The sequence below is a fragment of the Brassica napus genome, chromosome C1, assembly GCF_020379485.1.
Source record: "Brassica napus cultivar Da-Ae chromosome C1, Da-Ae, whole genome shotgun sequence".
Classification (NCBI taxonomy): Eukaryota; Viridiplantae; Streptophyta; class Magnoliopsida; order Brassicales; family Brassicaceae; genus Brassica; species Brassica napus.
The window spans coordinates 19,057,093-19,081,129 of NC_063444.1; the positions used below are offsets into that span (position 1 = coordinate 19,057,093).

The 24,037-nt window shown below is 38.4% G+C and overlaps 2 protein-coding genes across 4 annotated transcripts; one reads left to right on the top strand and one right to left on the bottom strand.

The window, feature by feature from the left end:
• Window positions 1-2,320: 2,320 nt before the first annotated feature.
• On the bottom strand, window positions 2,321-3,377 carry LOC106370755 (VQ motif-containing protein 22). Its single transcript, XM_013810753.3, has one exon. It carries the CDS (start codon window positions 3,083-3,085, stop codon window positions 2,534-2,536), a length of 552 nt encoding a protein of 183 aa, XP_013666207.1. The 5' UTR covers window positions 3,086-3,377; the 3' UTR covers window positions 2,321-2,533.
• A 16,449-nt stretch (window positions 3,378-19,826) lies between these two features.
• Window positions 19,827-23,496, top strand: LOC106372709 (probable protein S-acyltransferase 19). 3 transcript variants are annotated; one of them, XM_013812987.3, is made up of 10 exons: window positions 19,827-19,971; window positions 20,261-20,357; window positions 20,484-20,597; window positions 20,715-21,110; window positions 21,197-21,265; window positions 21,343-21,414; window positions 21,487-21,615; window positions 21,707-21,787; window positions 21,865-22,065; window positions 22,141-23,496. In XM_013812987.3, the coding sequence occupies exons 2-10, from the start codon at window positions 20,313-20,315 to the stop codon at window positions 23,182-23,184; spliced, it is 2,151 nt and encodes a 716-aa protein (XP_013668441.1). In that variant the 5' UTR covers window positions 19,827-19,971; window positions 20,261-20,312; the 3' UTR covers window positions 23,185-23,496. The 3 variants fall into 3 exon arrangements, with proteins under 3 accessions (XP_013668441.1, XP_013668443.1, XP_013668442.1); XM_013812989.3 differs by having other exon boundaries at window positions 19,866-19,995; XM_013812988.3 differs by having other exon boundaries at window positions 19,870-19,971; window positions 20,135-20,357.
• Window positions 23,497-24,037: the final 541 nt, after the last annotated feature.

The window sequence follows — 24,037 nt, forward strand, 5'->3', positions numbered from 1 at the left end:
CTTAGTTGGCCATGTTTGAACACTGACATGTACCAAAAGTCAATAATACAAATGATTCCTTTTTTGAAATTTTGTACTTAAAATTCAATGGTTGAATTAACTAACGATATGATAATATTTTGGCCATGTTTTGACCAAAAAAAAGAGAATTAACTAACTATATGATATTATTTTGTTTACTGTACTTAAACAATTGAGAATGTGGTGCAAATGTTTTAAATTTTCGATTTTCACTAGTAAACGTTTATCATGTGTCGTCTTCATAAATTTTCAAATTTGATAGTACTTCGTGGACGTCTTTTTTTTTTGTGCACAAACTTCTTTGTTACTAAATTTAAAGGATTACAAACGAAGTAGCACCATCGCATATAAGCAGATGTGCGAGCGAAAAGGCTAAATCCAAAGCATAAAATTCAACAAAATACAGGGATAGAGACACAGACTTTAAAAAGTTTGATAAAGCCTTAAGCAAGAAATAGAAGTTGCCATTTACGATCCAATCTATGAAAGATTTACACCGCTCTTCAAATTCTTCCAGTAAGAAACGATTAGTCACAATAGCATGTGACGTCGCAACACCATCCAAAACCTCGACTCTCATCACAATGCGAATCGCTACATCTACCGGCTCCAAGTGAACCTTCACATAAGATAACAAACGGCTAGGAAATTGGTACTTTTTTCCGGTTTTAAGTTCCGGGAGACTGTATCCTCTTAAAAAGAGGGATATCAGGGGACAGTTTCTCTCCTTTGAGAAGGATGAAGTGGAAATAGATCTCTCTCAGCCTCGTCGAGAGGAATTTTGAACAAACTTATCCTAAAAAAGATAAATTTAAAAGGCTGAATGAAGTGAGCTTTAGGAATCTCATATATGGAGCTGGTACCGAGCATTGTCTTGAGCTTGAGTTAGACAGCTTTGGTCGACGTATGAGGATTGTAGGAGCAGACCAATAACCGAAGTTACAGAGAAAGATTTAAAGTTATGGAGCTGGTATCCATAAATGAGTAGACAAATAGTTTTTTTCAAATGGTGTCTAAATTTTAACCCGTTGTTGCGGTTTGTGTCGGTTCTCTTGCAGCTTCTTGTTTCTCAACACGTTCAAAATAAAAACCATGCCAAAATTGACCAGAGTTTGAATTTCAATTAAAACTCGAATTATGTTTATGTTATTTCGACCCTTTTCTTGTCACTCATTCTTCGGGGGGGGGGGGGGGGGGGGGGGGGGGGGGGGGGGGGGGGGGGGGTGGGGTGGGGGTGGAGGAGGGGGAAGTTAAAAAGAAAAACCATCACGTGAGTGTCTTCACATGTTGGTAGCCTACTTTCACCAACTTACTTTCTTCTGTTTCCAAACGAAAAGCAACGGCGAAGTAAAATATTTAATTTTTTTCTTTGTTCTTTAGAGAAAATTCTTCGTTTGCAACTAATAATTTTCTTAAAGCTAGCCACATTGAAAGAAATAAAGAAAAATACGCTCACAGGTTTCCATGTAGAAGTCATATGATACTCGAAACAATTCCCAAAAGAAAAGAAGTTCTATATTAAATTCTCATATAGTTTTCAAAAGTTATTTTCACACACCCCACCACTCCCAAATCATGAATCCCATATAGTTAAACAAAGAATCAAGTATGTCAATAGATTAGGATACCATATAATCGAACTTACCTATATCTATTTTATGATATTAGTCATATCCCATGTTGAAATATTGAAACTGTATTCGCATCTCTTATTTCTTTTCACAATCGAAATATACATATATATGTATATATATAATACATATTAATTAGGATGTAATTACATTGTGCGTGTTTAATTTTAGTTTTGTGTTTTTTCCAAACATCATTTCAATTTTCTTTTCTTTTCCAAAAAAAGAAGAAGATCATTTCATCTTAAAACATCAGTTTGCTAGGTTGCATGAATTTTTCCCAACATCATCTCAATATAAACTTATATTATAAAACTTGACTACGGTAGTTAGTAAAAGTACAGCTACCTACCATTATCCCAACACGAATTTAGATTGAGCAAGCTGTTTGGATAACACAAGTATATGATATAATGTTTTCTACATAATGTATGACTACATAATGTATGATTATGTAGCCGAAAACAATAAAAAAATTTAGAGATGAGCACATTGAGTTTACAGTTGATTTTCTTTCTCCTTATGTTTGAAGAAAGTAAATGAAAATGAATTTCTTTATGTTTATTTTCTTTCTCTGTATGATAATTTTCTTTATGATTAAAGAAAGTTAAAAAAAAATGTAAATGATTTTTTTTTTATTTACATTATTTAATTTCTATTTGAACATGGAAAATGAAAATTTAATTTATTCAATCTATGTATGCGTTCACAAAGTGATTAAAAGAGAAATCCTAAAGAAAAACACAACTTAAACAAAAATTACGATAGTCAAAGTTTTCATTCTGCTACAAACAAAGTCAGTACCTAACATTTCTTCCTTTTATGTTTATTTTCCTCAGAAAATAAGTTACAGAAATAAAATATATAGAATGATCCACCGATCCTCATTGCAACCATGAAGTAGTACTATTGCTATTCATCTCCGATGACGGAGCATAGCCTCCTCCTCTTCCACCGTCTCTACTTTCATCCACCGCCAGAAAACCATCGGAAACCACTGTGTTAGGATAGCTAAGATGAGTACTCACGTGGTTTGATGACGAGACCATGGACTGTCGTTGTTGTTGCAATACTTCGTGATGAGCAACTTGGTTCTGGAAATTAGCGTACTGATAGCCGACCGAAGAAGCTCCGGCTGTGGGTCCCGACGAGGTGAGGCTAAAACCAGATGACGGTGAACCGAAAGCCATGGCGGATGGACCGCCGGTGAATTGTTGGACCATGGCTCTGAAGTTAGCTGTGTCGGTGTTGAGAAGTGTAGTGGGTGTACGGCGGGAGGCTCTAGACCTCCGACGAGTTGGCTTTGAAACACGGCGGCTTTCAGGGTTAACGGAAGAATCAGCTGACGTGGAAGCGGTGGTCGTGGTGGTGCTTGTGGTGGGGAAGAAGGTTTGTTTGTTGTAGAATTGAGACCAGTCGTTGTTGGGGTTGGCCATCTTCTTATTATGCGAGAGATTATACTATTATAGACTAGCCCTCTTGGTTATGTATCTGTGGAGACTCTCTAGTCTCTACGTGTTTTATAAAGGAGTAAAAGTTTTTTTCTTGATTTTCTAATCGGTTCGGCTTGGTCAAAAGAAGTTCATCTATACGAATCGTTGCCGTTGCTTTTGGTGTGTGTTTTTGACACGTGGATCAGATGAAAGTTGTCGTCGCCTAATGTTTGAGGTTGTCGATTTGCATTTCTTTACTCTTTCGCATAGTGCAATTCCGACATTCAGTAACTTTAGGAGTCATTTACATCACGACACTTTTATCACATTTCTTTCATTCCAAAAACACTTTTTGTATTACTTTTTATATTTAATCAAAGTTTATAATTTTCGGTTGATCAAATTTATATATAATTTTTAAAAGTTATTTTTAAACGTTTAATTGACCAGGGAAAATTATTTTTAAACGTTTAATTGACCAGGGAAGAAGCTGGCTAGTGCTATTGTTACACCATCACGCATCGCTCCTGATGATACGAACGTTACGGTTCGGGGACATGAAATTGCACGATCAACGACATTCTCCCCTACGGAGAAGGCAATGCAACAATCCCCAAAAAGTGATGATCTGGTTATAGATGCACTAAAGGATATGGACATTGCGGGTATTGCCGAGAAAGATCAACAAGATATGACGATAGATTGTGATGAAGATGACTTATTGGGAGCAGAACTTGAGATGATGGAAGATGTGGAATGCACTCCAGAATCATCATCACGCCCAGCTGCTAGGATGGATCGCCCAAGAGCTCGGTCCTCAAGGAGTCGTTCAAGAAGTAGAGTTCCTTTGGGCTTGCAAAGCACAAAGGCAAGGCTATTGAGCAAGGGTTCTCCAATGAAAAGGCAACAATCTTCGTCAAGGTTTTCTTCTTATGAGAGAACCGAACATAATAAGAATCGTCCTAGAGAATCGAAAAAATCAAAAGCTAGTTCTCATTTGGAAAATGGTTTGGAGGGGTCCAAAAAAAACCCAAAAAATCATCCATGAAGACAATCAGTTGGAACTGTCGAGGGATAGGGAACGACGTCACAGTTCGACGCCTTACGGAGATGTGTCAGAAGCATCGCCCAGGATTTGTGTTCCTTCTGAGACGAAGAACAGAAGGCTGCTGTTGCAAAACATTCAGGCCGATTTCGGATTTGATCATTTGTTTACTGTTGAGCCACTTAGACTCAGCGGAGGTTTAACTTTATTTTTTATGGATGAATTTCAAGTTAATGTTTTATTTTCAAATAATCGTATGATTGACATTGAGGCAGTCATAAATGGAATAAAAGTCTATATGACGTTTGTTTATGGGGACCCTGTACTAGAAAGACGAGATCAAGTTTGGGAGCGTCTTACGCGATTCTCAACAACAAGAAATGGACCTTGGTTCATGATTGGAGATTTTAATGAAATAACATGTCACAATGAGAAAGAAGGAGGAAGACGACGCCCTGATTGTTCATTCCTCCCTTTCAAGTAGATGCTTTATGATTGTTGGATGCTAGAGTTTCCTTTCACGGGGGACATGCTCTCCTGGGTAGAGAAGAGAGCAGGAGGATCAACTGTTCCATGTCGCTTAGACAGAGCAGTAGGAAATGCAGACTGGCATGAGAAGTTTCTCCACTCGACTGTGAAGTATATGAGGTTATGCGGATCGGACCATCGTCCGATTCTGACAGACATTCTCATAAAGCCAATGAGAAGATAAAAAAAGTTCAAGTTTGATAAAAGATGGCTGGATAATGAGGAGCTAAGGCAAGTTATCCTTGAGGGATGGAAATCTCCTGATCTTCCTCTCAATGCAACGATTATGAAACATATTTCCAGTTGCAGAAAAGCCTTGAGTGAATGGCGAAAGCAACATAATGTCAACTCGGTGAAAATAGTGGAGGAGCTTAAGAAAAAAGTGGAGGGCTTATATGCAGATGATAATGCCACAACTGAGGAAATTGCAGCAGCTTTGAAGGAACTCTCTGATTCTCTTAAAGCTGAAGAAATGTTTGGAAACAGAAAAGCCAGGTGTTCTGGCTGAGAGAAGGAGATAGAAACACAAAAAAATTTCATGCCTTGACAAAGCAAAGAAGAGCAAGAAATAAGATCACACAGCTCTTAGATGAGAATGGAAATATTGTTGAGGATGAAGAAGGACTAGTAGCCATTGCTACTAGCTACTTTAGACAGATCTTTGAATCATCAAATCCAGAGGATATTGAAGAGGCGCTAGCTCAAGTTCCTACCACGATCGCTGGTGCAATGAATGACAATCTTACCTCCCCGGTAACTTAATGGGAGGTCAAATTAGCGCTTTTTGCTATGCATCCAGAGAAGGCCCCTGGGCCAGATGGGATGCTGCGCTTTTCTATCTAAAATTTTGGGATATAGTAAAGGAGGATTTAACTCTTATGGTTAATAAAATCCTTTTTGAGGGGACAATGGAGAGTGGACTGAATGATACAAATATATGCCTCATCCCGAAAACAACAAAGCCTAATGCAATGGCTCAGTTCAGACCCATTAGCTTGTGCAACGTCAGCTACAAGATAATCTCTAAGGTCTTATGCCAGAGATTAAAGAAAGTGTTACCAGGCCTGATATCGGAAACCCAGTCAGCCTTTGTTGCTTGGAGACAGATCTCAGACAACATTATGATCGCACAAGAGATGTTCCACGCTCTGAGAACTAAACAAGTGGGCGCAATAAAAGGATGGCCATCAAGACTGACATGAGCAAAGCATATGATAGGATGGAATGGTCTTTTATTGAAGCTGTCATGCACAAGATGGGTTTCTCAGAAATTTGGATCGCCTGGATAATGCGAAGCATTACGTCGGTGAAATATAAGGTCCTCATGAATGGAGAGCCAAGAGGAAATATTGTTCCAGGTAGAGGTCTACGTCAAGGAGATCCTTTGTCTCCTTTCATTTTTATTCTATGCACGGAAGCGCTCACTAGCCTTCTCAATCATGCAGAGAGCCAAAGGAAGATAATGGGGATGCGTGTTACACGCGCGTGTCCATCGGTATCCCACCTTCTTTTTGCTGATGATAGCCTTTTCTTTTGTAAGGCGGAGCCCCGTGAATGTGAAGAAGTAATGAAAATAGTCAGGAAGTATGGTAAAGCTTCAGGCCAATGTATCAACTTTGATAAATCGTCCTTACTCTTTGGTAAGCGGATTAATGCAACAAGAGACAAGAGATTAAAGATGTGCTGGGAATTTAAAACGAAGGTGGAATGGGTACTTATCTAGGGATCCCGGAAGACATAAGTGGCTCTAAGTGCAAACTTTTTGCGTTTCTAAAGGATAAGCTGATGCATAGAGTAAATGGATGGACAGGTAGATGGCTCTCAAAAGGAGGAAAGGAAGTGTTGATTAAATCCATTCTGCTAGCTCTTCTGACATACGTAATGTCTACTTTCCTGCTCCCTTTGGAGATATGTGAAAACCTTGCAAGTGCCATTGCTAAATTCTGGTGAAGTTCAAATCCACCAAAAAGAGGAATACACTGGGCGAAATGGGAGAAAGTCTGTTTACCAAGGGAAGAGGGTGGGATGGGTTTTCGTATGATCCATGAGTTCAATTTGGCATTACTGGCAAAACAATTATGGAGACTAGTTCAATTTCCAGACTCTTTGGTGGCCCGGGTTTTAAGGGGAAGATACTATAGGATGAGTTCACCACTCAGAGTAATCTCTGCTAGTAGCTCATCGTACGTGTGGTCTAGCATTAGTGTTGTGCGAAAGTTGCTTTTAACGGGAATCAGACAAAAGATACATTCAGGCTATGAAGTCAAGGTGTGGGAGGATCCATGGATTCCAACGACCCCTGCGAGACCAGCTCTCCCTATAGCACCGGTAATGCATCCTAATATGAGAGTTAGTGACTTCATTAATCCGGAAACGAAATAGTGGGATGTTGGTCTTTTGGAGAATTATGTCAATCCGGAGGACATACCACTTATAAGGAGTTTGGGCACAAGTTCAGCACATCGTCGCGATACATTATGTTGGAATTACACAAGGAATGGCCAATACACGGTTAAATCTGGATATTGAGTGGCTCATAATGTGTTAAAGACAGAGGGGGAGAAGGAAGTCCTAGAACCGAGTATCACAAAGCTTCAAGCCTTCGCTTGGAAGATAAAAGCACCTTCGAAGATATGTCATCTTATATTGCAGCTGTTAACTGGTCATGTGGCAGTAACGAAGAATTTAGCAAGACGCAATATGAGATGTGATAACTACTGCCCAAGATTTGGAGAGCTAGAAGAATCTGTAACCCATGCTATATTCGAGTATCCGCCAGCTCTACAAGTCTGGACCTTATCATCAACTCCGTCAAGCCCAGGTTTATTTCCAGTACCAAGCATTTACGCAAATGTGGATTACCTATTATGGAGGAAAAACAGTATTATCGAGCCGGAACAGGACAAGGATCCTTATCCCTGGATAATTTGGTACATTTGGAAGGCAAGGAATGACAAACTTTTCAGGGGGATAGACAGAGATCTTTTGGAGCTAGTTCGACATGCAGAGAGTGAATGTCAAGCCTGGTTTAATGCGAACGAAGTGGTACAACCTGTGGTACAAGAAGTCATTCCTGAGGAGCCCCAAGTAATAAGCTTGGGTAATATTTGCTTGCTAAATGGATCTTGGACAACCTCGGCTCAGTATAGTGGATGTGGATGGGTCTGGATGGACAGTGGAGGAAACATTCAATTGTTGGGGACAAAAAATTTCAATCGACGTGAATCAGCTTTGCATTCAGAAGTAGAAGCTTTGCGATGGGCAATGGAGAACATGCTTCAACACTCAACTTGCCAGAACTTTGGGACAGACTGCAAGGAGCTGATAGCAATGATAAAGAATCCTTATGTCTGGCCTAGCTTTGCGACGGAATTGGAAAGGATAGAGACGCTGCTGATTTGCTTTCCGGATTTCAACATCATTCATGTTCCACGAGCGCGCAATCAGTTTTCAGATTTTTTAGCTAAGACTGCTAGATCCTTCCATAGGAAGTTAAATTTTATTGGTTATTCTATTCCGGTCTGGTTACCTAGTCCACCTCAAACTTGAGTAATAGAATAGCCGCTTGACGTCAAAAAAATAATAATAATAAAGAATACATACTTTTTTGAGTGAAATGTGTGAGTTTAGTATTTAAATGACTATATTTACCGAAAACGTAATATATATATATATATGTATATATATATATATTTTGTAACTAAAACGTAATATTTATGGGGTTTTTTCAAAACCAACCTATAATTTCAAGTCAATTCTAAAACTAACTTTTTTTCTTTATTACTATTCATCTACGACAGTAACCTTGGCAACATGGAAAATAATTGTAGCACCGGCTACTAAAAAAAATAGATGAAAAGTTTATTTTCAGAATTTAAGAAAGAGATGTAGGATTACTATGTCCAATTACTTATGGAAAAGTTTAAAAAAAAATGATTTCAAATTAAAATACTATCATAATCTGATTGCAACAATATAAATTGAAATAAATAGTTGCAACGTCCGGATGAGTACACAACAAATCGACAGAGAACACATAAGAGTAGACATAATTAACACTGGATGGCACAAAAGAAATAAAATAGTTACATCGTCTAAACAAAAAAAAAATATGTCACCAAATATCACAATTATTACATTATGCAATTTAGTCAACTGTAGAGACTTGGACTATCAATATTTTCAGATTCTATATACACAAAAATATCATGAAAATAATGATTTAAAAAAGTAAATAATTAACTCTTTAAAATTTAAAACAAATATCATTTCAAACTTCTAAAATATAAAATCATACGCGAAACGCGGGTTCACCCCTAGTAATATATAAGCAATCACATTTTTTTAATTAGAAATCACTTAAAACAATCTATTACATGACATATTTAATATGTTTTACACGACTTATTAACACCATAACAATAGCTATTGAAATATGCCTAAGTTATCCAACTTATGTCTCGTTGCCTAATACGTTAACCTCTAACTCAGAGCAATCCCAAAAACATTTTCAAGAGATTCCCATTCTTCCTCTATAAAATCAGTCTTAGTGCCTCATCGATTCCTCATCGACCTGTAGCTATTTAAAGTAATCTCCATGCTCCCAAAACTCTAGTCTAAAGATCTTCAAGCAATGCATATTGAAATTTCCATATTAATAAGTACAACTTTCTTTTCTTGGAATTTTTCTTATTCATATTTTCAAAGCATAAACTTACTCGCAAAGTGTATCGTCTTGCTTTTTTTTTACGCATAAATTTGCTCCTCAAGTTTACCTTATTCCAACTCAACATTGGCATCTACGTAGTATCAATCACTCCACATGCTTCTTGGAATATTGTCTGACACAACCTGCATCAAACTTCAGGTTTATCTTTCTCTAACTCAACATCAACGTGGTATGACCAGTTCATATTCCTTTTGTATTCACGATCAGTGACTTCGTCACGGCCGACTTTGTCAAGACATAATATTAACATCTACAAGCTCTGAATTGTATCTTCATAATTTACCACACAGATTTGAAAACTGATACATTTAGAATAATATCATATTTATAATAGTAGAATGTGAGAACAAATTTAGGATTTTTTTTTTGTTTGGTAAGATCACACTCATAACACACTTCTAAAATCACCTTTTTGGTGGAGGATTTTATAATGTAAGGCAGGGTGTACCAGCCAAGACATGGCTTGTTGTTTCGTGAAGAAGCTAAAATGCACTGGTGCAATGGAACTCAGTTGTCCCCGAAATCATAAAGAACCACATGACAAATCTTGATCCTTTCACATTAACTTATACTGATCAGCACATATTTGGGTGATGGATCATTGGTGTTATTTTCTCTGATTCAACCATATATGTGTATATATGACCCGCCAGGCCTTGGATGGTTCCTTGATTTACAAAGTAGCCTTCTTGAGGTGGTTCCATCAAATATAACTATATCCACAATTAAAACAGGTTTAGTAATAATCAAGCATACAAATCCTTGAACGTTCAGTTGAGGACCGTATTAACATGTGTTGCTAATTCACTACAAGAAAACATAGTCATTTCACATAGTCATTTCTGACGGAAGAAATATTCGTCGGAAATTTCTGACAAACGTCTGACGGATTTATGAGAAATATGAAATTTTACCATTCGTTCGGTATTTTTTCGGAAATATCCTAGGAATTTCCGACGAACTTTCTTTCGTCATAACTAATCGACGAAATACCAACGACTCCCGAGGAAGATTAAACGATTTGGGGTATAGATTTGGGGTTTATGTTTTCGTCGGAAATTCATCAGAAATTTCTAACGAATTTCCTACGAAATGATTAATTCGTAAAAGTTTCCGACAGAATTTTTGACAAATTTATTCCTAGGAAATTTCCGACGAATTTCTGACGAACTTGAGTTTTAGATATGAAATATTCAAAATAAATGTTAAACCGGATATATTAAGTGATAAATATGATGTCGGTTAAAAATACCTCAATTATTTAAGCTTTATATATATATATATATATATTCTTGCGATCGATGCATTGACAGATACATAATCTTTCTCGTTAACACTTATACACTTAAGCAAATACTTTCCGGTGATCCATCTTACAATCTTTAATTTGTGTGTTTTCAAGTGTTTTTAAACATTATGAAGATTTTAAACCCCTAAAAGTCATCAATTTATTATGAATGGCTATTATCGTTCTATTTTTCCTATGTTTCGAACCACCAATACGTAATTCGTAGGAAATTTCTGACGAATATATTTCCGAAGAATTTTCGACGAAAATGATATATTCCGACGAATTTCCGACGAAAATGGTATATTCGTCAAAAATTGAAATTTGCCCGGGAAAAACCCCGCCTAATTTTTCGTGAAGCGCAAAAATAAAAAATTCCGACGAACACAGTCTGTCAGAAGTTTTTAATATAAAGTAAGCCCCTTCTTCCTCATTTCTCCTCTCTCTCTCTCTCTCTCTCTCTAAACACCCACAAATTCTATCAGATTCTCTCTCTCTAATCCGGCGATTCTAAGCCTTAAACTCCTCAAATCCACCTCACATATTATGTAAGTCATCTCTTTCCTTTTCTCATTTGACTTTTGTTACTTTTTGATAGTGAAATTGTGAATTTTAGGTTTTGAATGTTTGATTTATATTAGGATGAAGAATTTTATGAATTATATGTTGGATTTTGTTGTTAGGTTGTGGTTTAGATAGGTTTTGATTGTGATTTTGGGGTTTGTTTATTTAATTTGTTGTTTTGTGAAATTTAAAAAGTTTTTATTATTTTATAAAATGTTTTTCAAATTTTAAAACCTTTTTGGAGTTTCTATAATTTTTAAAAGTTTTATTTAAAATATATTTATATAACGTTTTCAGGTTTTTATTATTATTGTTGCTTTAAAACGTTTTTATGATTTTATAAAACGTTTTAAACTTTTTATAAAGAAAAATTAAGTTCTTATAAAAAGTTTTAAAGTTTGTTATAATTTATAAAACATTTTCTGGTTTCTAAAGTTTATCAAAACATTTTTCACTTTTTTTAAACCTTTTCAATCTATAAAAGGTTTTTGTGTGTTTTTAGATTTAATTAAAATATTTTTCAATTTTTAGGAAATGGGTTCAATTACAAAAAGATTTTTTAAAATTTATTAAAACGTTTTCTCTTTATCTTAAATATTTTTGATTTATAAAACATTTTGTGTTTTTAAAAATGTTATTATATTACAAAAACGTTTTCCTAATTTTAAATTTTATTTTATTTGTATATAAAGAATTAAAAATATTTATTATAAATGATTTTTAAATTTTGTTTTTAAGTAATTCATTAAAATATTATATTTAAAATAATTTTTTTTTTTAAATAGTTTACAAAATTTCCGACGGATAACATTTGTCAGAATTTAGTCGGAATGTTCTCCGTTGGAATTTCATCGGAAATATATCCGTCGGAATTTCGTCAGATTTATCCATCAATTTTTCGTCGGAAATTAGTAAATTTGTCTGTTGGAATTTCGTCAGAAAATGCAACGACACTCCAACGAAATTTTTTTTCCCGACGAGATAGAACCGACGACTTTTTTTCGTCGGAAATTCGTCATAAATGACTTATTCCGACGGATTTCCGACGAAAATCGTCAGTAGGAATCATGCTGTTTTCTTGTAGTGTTATATTTTCCCGCACAAACAATCACAAAAACCAGCAGCAACACATCCTACTCTATCTCATATATAAAGATGCACTGTTAATCAAATGAATTAAGAGAAGATTCATACAAAGCACAAACCGTTGGGTTTTGCAAGCTCTGTTGAGATTCAAGCATTTGACTAGCCTCTGGTTGTCTCTGCACAAGGTTATTTTGAGTACTTTCTTACATCTTTGAAACTAAGAGAATGTATTAGTATCAAATACGTATGGTTTTAGATTGCAGAGAATGTACTTTCTTTTCCTAACAACAGTTTTCTTTTGGTTGCTTGTACTCCGGCCATTACCTGTTTTTTTCTTTTTCTTGGTGAGCACAATTTTTAAGCTGGCTATTAGACTTAGTGATGTTTCTAGACTTGTTCAGATTAACATAGTTTTATAGGGTCTCAACCAGTGTTATCTTATCGTAGGTTTCTTCAGAGACAACCTTCCTGACTCAATTCAAGGGCTGGACTACACAAATCATTATAAAGTTGAACTCTGGCCTGCTCTTTCTCAAGGCGATACTCTCCACTCTTAGAATCTTTTGTCCACCTTTTCAAACGATATCGGGCCAATGGTTCATTAGTTGTTATCCTTTTGTTTTTCAGAATCGTTTTGTAATATCTGTTTCCCTTGAATGTTTTCTCAGTTGGGATTTAAAATTTCAGATATATTTACATTTTTTGCTAGAAAAATATATACCAACTTTTTCTCTCTTTGATACTTGTTTGACCCAAAAACGGTGCTGGTAGTGTTTGTTGGAATTATACAATAAAAAATCTAAGAATTAGATTCATGAGGCTTAGGAGATATCTTCATAGAAATCAAACGAGAAAATGGAACATTAAAGAGATTTTATTGATTAAAGATTCATTACAAAGATGATATGTAAAGTGAACCTTAGAATCTATAAATCTCTATAAGAAAGTGTTCTAGATCTTAAAAAATAGAGAAAGATGATCACTTGCTAAAGAGAGGTGTCTCTCTATCTATACAAGGAAGAAGCATATGGCTTCATAGTAAAATGAGCCTAATTTATTGTCTAATGGGCCTTGAGGGATGATGTAAATCCACCCCCAACAGTAAGCTCCCCCCAAGTTCGTAGAGAGAGATGAAATCGATCTCTGTGAATTTTACGAATAGGGTTTATGAGACAATGAACTAGACACATACCCATGTCGCAGATGATTGTCATGAATGGGCCGTCATGGTTAGGTTGCCATAAATGAAGTCTCATAGACGGACCGTCTCGGGCGAGCTGTCATCGACATACTTCTGATTCCGATCATACTTCTTACTCCGGGATGGTTGCGCGAACGATCTGTGAAGACAGTGTTCTGAACCACCGGAGCAAGTTGCCATGGACGAAGCGTCAATCGACTAACTGCCAAGAACAAGTCGCCATAGACATCATCATGAACGTACCACCATGACGAACCGTCACAATCAAATCACAACGGTGGACATGTCTTCGTGGTATTGTTGCGATCCATGTGTAGATGGAATGGTGGAGTCGGCGCGTCGAGTCATCTTGTTGGTCTGCGCGCACTGCCGAGATCAAAACTAGACTACCGTGACTTCATTGGTGTGCTGAGGCTCAAACATATGTCTCGTGCCGAGCTCGTTGTATGATGACGTCGATGAATGCGAGATGGTGATCAGTGACGATGAAGTCGCCAAGAGTTGTGAGAAATATGATCAAGTCGGCGTCATTTGCAAAGAGGGTCTCATATTCTTCATCTTCTATGCTCTGTTTGTGTAAGGGGAGAGTGCTTGTCTCGTGTTTCGTGCGATGATGATCTGAAGTTGTTCGCGTTGAGACAATATAGAAGATAAGTCACGACCTCTTGTGTTGGCTCCGCATACAAGAACCACTTCATCATACTATACAGAGAAAATTAAATTCAATTAATTTGACTTTGTATTGTAAATTGGGTATCTTGAGACGTAAGCAGGCATATCAATTATTAATATGGGAGACCATGTTTAATACTATATATTAAGGGAAGGTCTTTGTTCTGCCACCAAATATGAAGCGGTGATATCTGGCAAATAATTAACTAATAAGATTAGAAGACTTATTTTGAAAACATGTGTCTTGAAAAGTCTTGATCTCCCCGTCACACCATTGCCGAGAAGGACATTAGTTTATATGTTCTTCATTGGGGTCGGCTGTTTGACGACGAGATGGCGAAACAGTTAACTACTCTGCGAAGAGGATGATGATGACAAGCGACAAACTCGGTGAATTGCTTAGTTAAGCAATCTGTTATCATGAGATTCCTCTCTCTTTCTTCTGCTTTCGTGAGGACGTTGACGTTGAGCGAGCTCCGAGAGATCTCGCCAGATTTCAGCTCAACTTTAATATCAAGATAAGATCGGAGCTGCATTCGTGATGATAAGCTCGAGCTTCTCGGTTTTGGCGTCCTCAAACCTTTGAGCTGCTTGAGCTTGTTTATCATATGGGAGCTAATGGAAGAGGCGTGGAGAGGAAAACTGATAACTTTCAGCAAGGACCCTTTTCTCATCTCGGGGCCATCTCTGTTCGTCAAGCTCGTGGCGGGATGACATCGGAGATGACACGTTCAGTTCCACCACCGAAACACGACCAAACACATGGTGGCTTTACTAGATCAGTCTCGACGATCTTATTCAACGTTCTTGGGGTGTCACAGCTGGGATCATGCATATGCTGAGATGGCTTTGTCTCAAGCTTCCAGACGTCTCTGTGGCGAGATGGCTGGTTCACAATGACCTCCCGAGGCTTGTGTAGAACTCTGGTCTGTGAGCTTATCTTGCAAGATTGAGCTCCATCATTGCAGTCTTGCGAGATCGGGAGATGAGCTTGTTCTTACTGAACTCTTATTCTCTCCTGTTCGTGCCAGTTGCGGAGAGCTCTAGAGAAGACCTTGTTGGAGAGTTTGATCTCGAAGCTTGGGTTGATGACACGACAGTACTTTAGAGAAGCTCGTAACCGGTTGCGGAAAGCTAGTCTTGGCGAACTGTGGAGAAGAAGGTGACGTCATGTCGACCTCAAGACTTATCGTGCTGAGATCGTTACGTCATCTTTCGTGCTTGTCTTCTCCAATTGAAACAGATAGCATGGCTTCTCTTCTTCCTTCTCCTCTGTCATGTATTCTCTGACCCAAAAACGGTGTGTTTGAGGGTCCTGCTCGGGCTCCTTGGTGTTGTCGGAGCTTAAAGATGTTGCAACCGATGGAGCATAAGAGGCCGAGCTTCTTTGTCGGCAGCGTCTCACTGATCACTCTTTCAAAAAATAGAGCTCGGGATGAAGCTTAAAGACATTGTCACTGACGGAACTTGCTGACGGAGCATGAAAGGATAGCTACAGACGGAGAAGAGTTTATCTCCTCGTCACACTACTTTGCCGAGAAGAATCACCATGTTTGCTTAGCGATCGTTGGAGAAGCACCATTGTTGAATGAGTTCGTCATCTTTAAGAACGAGGTGCCAAGATAAAGACTTGAGCTTTGCCAAGATAAAGTCTCAAGCATTGCCAAAACCAAACTCTTGTCGAACTGATTGCAAATGCGGAATAGATGGCAAGATTCGGAAATTTCAAACTTTGGTGGGTCTTTGGTGACATCAACAGCAAGGCTTCATGAGAAAGCTTCCTTCTTTTGTTGGCCAAAAGATCCACGCTCTTGTAAGAACGCTTGGGTTCGAAAGCCTAACCCAAATCCCGACATCCCTTGTCAAGCTTTACTCAGCGGGAGGTGATATCTCTAGTGCACGCCAAGTGCTCGACGAAACGCCTGAGAAACAAAAAGTTGTCTTGTGAATGGCTATGATTGCAGGTTCACCGAGGATGAGAAAGCTCTGCAGGCTACTGAGATGTTTTGAGAATGGAAGAGGAATGAGTCGATCTTGGTTTTTGATTTTTTTTTAGATCTTAGATTCTCCCAAGTTTGATGACATCATCATCATGAACGTACCACCATGGACGAACCGCCACAATCAAATCACCACGGTGGACATGTCTTCGCGGTATTGTTGCGATCCATGTGTAGATGAAATGGTGGAGTCGGCACGTCGAGTCGTCTTGTTGGTCTGCGTGCACTGCCGAGATCAAAACAAGACTTTCGTGACTTCACTGGTGTGCTGAGACTCGAACATATGTCTCGTAGTCTTTTTGTGCCATCGTGGCATGTCTTCAAAAAGATGATTTAATACGTAGGCTAGCATATTAATTTTTCATAGCAAGATTAACTTTGCCAATTACGTTAATAAAACAATTAGGTGTCAAACTATCAGACGAGCATATTTGAAGTTTTAAAGAATGTAGTCTAATGATAATAATTAATTAATATTGATAAAACTTATCTCAATGGATAGCTCTTGTCTGAGCTGAGATAGTGATGAGCTTTGCATATCACAGAACAAGCCGACAGAGAGAAACATCAACTTTCAATGGAGTGAGAACGGGGTTTCTGTCATTGGTTCAGAAACTGCTTGTGACAAGATTACGCCAAGACAAATGTGACGAGATGGCCTTCTTCCTGAGGCCAAGTCTCGAGCATTGACGAGAAGGAGCCGCATATACTGACCTACCGAGATCGTCCTAAAACCGGATGGTGATTGTCGACAAGACAAACCATGAGTTTAGTTCAAGATCTCTCTTTGTTTCTCTTCTCGTCACGTTAAAGAGACACGATGTCGTCATCTCTCCTAGCAAAAAGATAAAACTTTCAGGGGTTTGAAACGATCTCTACACGTTCACTACGTTGATCGAATGTTTCTGTAGCTCCTCTCAACTCTCTCTCGCTCTGTCTCTTCTCTGGGAGATGCTGAAGTTGTTTCCTTCGTGGAGAAGATGGTGTAGTTATGGAACGAGCACGAGACGGCGAGCTAGAGACTCGAGCTTTGCCACGATAAAGTCTCAAGCTTTTCCAGAAAGTGATGTTACTCTCCCACCTCAGCTCTAGCTTTCCTGAACCCTCCATGTGAAGGCTGTAATAACTAGACCTCGAGCTCTCACTAGCAGCTCTAGCGGAGCAAAGGAAACAGAGAACCGGTTCATCTTGTTGCTCCAGCAACCCATGCGGCTCTCTTAGAAGGCGTTCTCGCCAACCACGAGCTTGGAACCGAGCCGAATCTCTAAAACTGCGAGCTGGCGGCATAGAGAGAGAGAGAGACAGGAACAGAGCTCGAAAAAGCATCACCAAGAGACATGAACGCTCTCTACCAGGACCCTCACGAAGCCAAGCTTGTCTTCGGTAGAGGTTTCCACGCCGGCATGAACCACCCGACAGGGAGTTGCTGAGATCGATGCTTCCCGATACGACCGTGTCGGGCACTGAAGTGACCGGGCTTCTTTCTGTTCTCCTTGAATCTCATCGTCATTCCCGCTGATCTGTGACTCCTTCGATGAAATCGATGGAGCTTGACGTCAGAGACGAGCTTCTAGGGATGGATTTGAAGGAATGTCAGCATCAGATGTTGCTTGTCTCAGAACACATTGATTTTCTCTACTCTGCTGCATCCAGATAAGATAGAGATTGGTAGAATTTTTTTTGTATTTGTTCTCGGCACTGACTGAACAGATGGCCTTCTTGTCGACATCAAGGAGTCGTCGCCGACCATAACTCTTCTTTGTATGAATCGTGATTGATCATTACAAAGAGTCGAGCTTGACGAAGTGATTGTGCTGGTCTTGGTGCTGTGAAGATAAGAACGAATACTTTCACGCATCACCCAGAGGAATGCGAAGTAGAGGATGATGAACTCGTGTCGAGGTGGCCAGCTGTCCCGAGATGGCAAGCTTGTGTTGAGGTGATTACAAAATCTGTGGTTTTTTGCAGATACGTCAATCATAGTAGCAAGCTTTATGAGACTCGTCTTCTTCCTTCGTGGGTTGTTGCGATCTTTGACGACACCAAAAGCAAAGCTTTCATGAGAAAGCTTCGTCCTTTAGCTTGAGGTGAAGTTAGATCTAGGATTCTCTCAAGTTTGATATGCTTTGAAGATAATTCTCCTTGGCCTCCTCTTTATAGCGCCAACTGTTTGATCCAAAAATAGTGCTGGTAGTGTTCGTTGGAATCATACAATAAAGAATCTAATAATTAGATTCATGAGGCTTATGATATATCTTCATAGAAATCAAATGAGAAAAGAGAACATCAAAGAGATTTTATTGATTAAAAATTCATTACAAAGATGATATCTAAAGTGAACCTTAGAATCTATAAATCTCTATAAGAAAGTGTTTTAGATCTTAAAAAATAGAGAAAGAGGATCATTTGCTTAAGAGAAGTGTCTATCTATTTATCCAAGGAAGAAGCATAGAGCTTCATAGTAAAATGGACCTAATTTATTGTCTAATGGGCCTTGATGGAGGATGTAAATCCACCCCCACAATACTATTAATCAAAATCAGAGAAAAAAAAATCAGTAATTTGGAAAAGGTTAACTAGACTCGTAGAAGATAACATTCTGGATAGTTTAAAAAAATTTCAGGAATTTTGAAATTATTTGAATATTTATAATTAATTTTTTAGTTTTTTTTGATAAACCCTATCGGCTGATCCGGTCAGCTTCGGGAGGAACGCACTTAGTGCTACAGAGTGGTCTGGCTACCACACTGTCTGACCCGAGTTTGGAATACCTTCCGACTAATGCCAAGAGGTGAACCGATCATCTGTTACGATCCACCATGTAAACCACTTGGACCGAAACTCAAGCACAGACTGGCCAAGCGATGATAATTTAGTTCCGAGGGAGAATTGAATCCAGAACTGATGTGGGTACACACTAAAATCCAATAGATTGCCACTAGGCTACCAATTTTATAGATGTTATTTGAAATGGTTAATTAATTTAGATATCCAACCTGACCTTGGATCTATATTTTTTTTTGTATTTATTTGAATAAAATAAACTATTTCAAAGAGGTAATTGTTTATACAAAATCGAGATAGAGAATGAAACGAAAAAATTAAGGATAGTGATTGGGATATGAAACCAGTTCTCCGGTAAACAAAATATTGTTTGTTAAAAAAATAAAAAATAATTCTCTAGGATAGTTTTTTTTAAAATTTTTGTCATAAAAATAGTCTTGAATAAAGAAAATGACCAAAATAAATTTTATCAAAAGATAGAAATGTATTTTTACCCTACGATTAACTAATTTAGACTTAAAGTTTAGAGTTAAAAAGTGAATTTTTGGGGATAAAGTTTTAAATTAAAAAAAAAAAATAAAAAAAATTAAAAATTTAAAAATAAAAATGAGCTATTTTAGTCATTTTTTTTTTGTGAAAAAAACTTAAAAAGTGATATCTGAGAGAATTGCCCAAAAAATAACAACCCTTGGATTAATAAAACATTAATCTCAACGGTTGGATTTCAATTTTTATTTTTCCCAAGAAATGAGGGTTTACATAAATATCGTTTGGACATAAAGAAAAAGAAAAAAAATCGAAGAAATGGAAAAAGACACGTAAGCGAAGAATAAAAGCTCCGGTAACCACTTTCATTTGTCTGTCTCTGCCTTTTAGTCTGTCAACGTTTTTCTATTTTGTCATCTTTCTCTCTTCCAAAAATTCCTTTCAGTTTCTCTCTTTCTTTGGAGGAGTTTGGGACTAAGGCCATCCATGCCTGCTCTTCTTCCGCTGTAAGCTCTTTTCGCCCTTCCATGGTTCGTATATTATTACCTTTTGCAGCTAATTTGAATATTGACTTAAAGGTCAATTCTAGTCTCGCATTAATATATATTTTCCATTTAATTAAAATAAATAGACTTCAATCTACTTTCCTCTTTCGTCACTTGACCATAGACTGACCTACCATAGTTAGAGCGCGACTAATAGAGGAGATTGAGAGAGAAGATATTTTCTCAGTCCATTTACTCCTCTCCTGACTCTCTCGTATCATCGACCAAATCTCTCTTTGACGATTTGCAGCGCCGCCGTCTGAGACTTAGGGTTCCGTTTTCAATTTTTGAAATCCGTCAGTATGGTGAGGAAACACGGCTGGCAACTCCCCGCTCACAAATTTCAGGTCTTTGATTCTATTGATTTGTGATTGCAATTTTTGGGTTCTTTTTTTTTTTTTTTTTTAGTTGTTGTTGATTGTGATGGGGTTTGCTTATGTAAAGTTTGTTTCTTTTTTTTTTTGTTTTAAAAGGTGATTGCGATTACGGTGTTCTGCTTGTTGGCTGTAGCATACTATGCTTTCTTCGCTCCTTTTGTTGGTGGACGCATCTGGGAGTACATTCTCCTCGGTGTTTACTCTCCTGTGGTATGCTCTTTAGTATATCCTTCCTTCTGAATCACGAGTTTGAGGCTCATACCCACTACCCTTGTTGGGTTGTTGAATTATGAATTGATATAAGTTTTGTTTGTCTTTGTTTTGCAGGCTCTCATTGTTTTCGTGCTTTATGTTCGATGTACTGCAATCAATCCTGCGGATCCAGGAATCATGTCCAAATTCGAAAGAGAAGGTGGTGACATGGGACATCATGACTTACCTTCCAAAGATATCGCCAGGAGGTTTAGTGAAGCGGGCAGTCACCTGCAGTCTTCTCCTTCAGTTGCCTCAAGGACCTCTACTTTACCAGCAAACTCTAGCGTGAAAGGCTCTGTTGGAGACCCTCAGAGAGTGGAGCCTGTTGTTCCGAGGAAATCTTGCTATAATCCTTTGGCTATCCTGTGCGGCGTGTTTGTTTATGAAGATTGTCGCAAGAAAGAAGAGATAGATGAACAGCAAGGGGACAGGGAAGAAGCTCTCTTTTGCACCTTGTGCAATGCTGAGGTATTATGCTACATTTGCATGCTTCTTTACTGCCACTTAATCCTTTTGCTGATTATTATTTTCTATTGATTCCTTCTTTGTGTCAGGTACGTAAGTTTAGCAAGCATTGTCGAAGTTGTGACAAATGTGTTGATTGTTTTGATCATCATTGCCGGGTAAGTCTTCGTACCATTGTTACAATGTTGAAGCTGTTTGGCTAGAGTTTTAAAGATCGAATGTTTAAATGTTACAGTGGCTTAACAATTGTGTCGGTCGCAAGAACTATATCACATTTATATTGCTGATGGCTGCCAGTCTTCTCTGGGTACGTATATGCTCATTCATCAAGCTCACTCTTTGCTTTAACCAGTAATCAATTAATCTCTCCCCTTCTCAGCTCATTATTGAAGCAGCAGTTGGGATTGCGGTTATAGTGCGTGTGTTTGTTAACAAAAGGGAAATGGAAACAGAGATTGTCAATAGGCTCGGAAATGGATTTTCTCGGGCACCTTTTGCTACGGTTGTTGTAAGTATTCTTAGTGTTAAGCAATTACAATATTGTGAGTATGAGCCTCTCTACTGTTGATGTTCCTGACGCTTTCTTGCAAATTATGCAGGGTCTCTGCACTGCTGTTTCCATGCTCGCATTGTTTCCATTGGGTGAACTTTTCTTTTTCCACATGCTTCTCATTAAAAAGGTGAGTGTGGTTATGGTATATAATATATGTTCTAAGTGACGTGAACTCACTTCACTTTCCCTGTTTTATTCTAATAGGGCATTACAACTTATGAGTACGTTGTGGCAATGAGAGCAATGAGTGAGGTTCCACCCGGAGCTTCTGTTGATGAGGAAATGCCTAATGTGATGTATTCTCCCTCTGGATCTGCCACGACCGGCTTTAGTGGTGGAAGCTCCCTTAGTCTACCATACAAAGGAGCCTGGTGCACTCCGCCTAGAGTGTTTGTTGATTATCAGGTATCATTTGCTTTTCCATTGAGTATATATACATTAATTGATATGTGGCCTTGATACTTGTTACATTGGTTGCAGGATGAAGTGATTCCTCATTTGGACCCTGGGATGGTTCCATCAACGGTAGATCCAGATGCAACTGAATCAGCAGAGAGGGGCAACAAGATTCCTAAGAGACCTGTCAAACTCAGTGCTTGGAAACTCGCGAAGCTGAATTCAAACGAAGCCACGAGGGCAGCAGCCAGAGCAAGGGCGTCATCATCTGTTCTACGGCCAATAGAAAACCGTCATGCACAAGACGATGAACTTAGTTCCAGTGGCACCATGAGTGTCGTCAGTAGTGTAAGCACAGATGCAAATGCGGCTGCGATGAGTAAAGAGATGGGGAACAATGATCCAAGGTTGCCTCTCTCTAGAAACTCTTTCGCTCCAAGCCATGGTAGCAAGGACGAGTACGAGACAGAGACCCACAGTATGAGCAGTTTCAGCAGTCCAAGTCATGTTCACGAGGCTGTCTCGCTTAGTCCTCTCCCTCAGTATCATACTGCTGGCAACCGCTTTGCTGCAGGGGCCTCATCGAATGCTCCCCGGCCACCTCTCAATCCAGGAATGATCCACTCAACCTTTGATGAAAAGATAATGCAGAAAGGAAACAAGGCCGATCCATTGCCACACCCTGCTCCTGCTCCCGCAGCTTCTCTTCTGAGAGATGTGAGAAGAACATCAGTTGTGTGGGACCAAGAAGCAGGTAGATATGTATCAGTACCTGCTACAACATCTGAGGCAAGAACCAGATTAGCTTCACACCACCAGCCAATTCCCAGCTCACACGCTCAGAATCCAAGATCCGTTCTTCCACCTCAAGATTCTTCATCAGGGAAAGCCCCTCTTCATCCTCCTCCACCGCAGCAAGGAGAGAAACTCATGTATACAGGTGACTCTATCTTCTTTGGAGGTCCGCTGGTAAATATCCCGAACAGAGATGGTCTAAGAAACGAAGGTGACTCGGGAAGAGAGGGGCAAGACAGAATGACACTGGCATTACCTCGGGAAGCTAGATTCAGAAGAGACACAACCTCAAACCAGCTTCCAGTGTTTGCTCCTGTGGGTACCCGCAAGTAGAAACCATAACTATTTCAAGGACTTTGTTCTCATCGATCTGAGACTGTCAAGGTTAAGGACATACATGTAGCTGTTTGACGGTCAAAACTCATGGAGTTCGCTCAGCAGTTGCAGGAAAGTCTAATGGGGGTTGATTGAATCTTTGAGTATTTGAGATTGAGAGGTTTGCGGAGGACTTAATGAGGTAGAAAGTAGAATCCTTTGTGAACATTTCTTCCATGGGTTTAGCCTTTCTTACTTCATTGCTTCGTATTCGCTTTAAAGACTAGTTTGTTCTATGACTCCATGAATCTAACCTTGATTTTATGATCATTACTCCACAGAATTACCCAAGGTTTAAAGTTACATCTTGGTTCTGGATACAGTCTAGCTAACCTGTGTCTTGAACTGTTACTTTCTCTCGACTTTGTAGCAGCCACTGATACCCTCCCCACCGAGATATACCATTCCCCTGTTCAATGTTAACCCAACAAAGCCACTTCGTCTCTCTAGCTAAACTATGTATCCATAGATCGAATGATCCAATCTCACTTCAAAAACAGGGTGAATAGAAACTGTGATATTTGCCCAAAAAAAAAAAAAACTGTGATAATGATAGCGAAAACGTATTTTGTCTGTGATAGGACTTTATGAAATTAGATATCATACATTTATAAAATAATCCATTAGGATATTTGAGATTATAATAATCCATCAGAATATTTTTGAAATTATACGATAAATTATTTTGTCAAAGATCTATACTATTATTTGATAAGTGAATTTGCTTGCTTATCTTGTTTTCCATGATTTTAGTTAATTTGTCTATTTGTTATCTTTTCCATGATTTTAAGATAAATCATTAATTTAATTA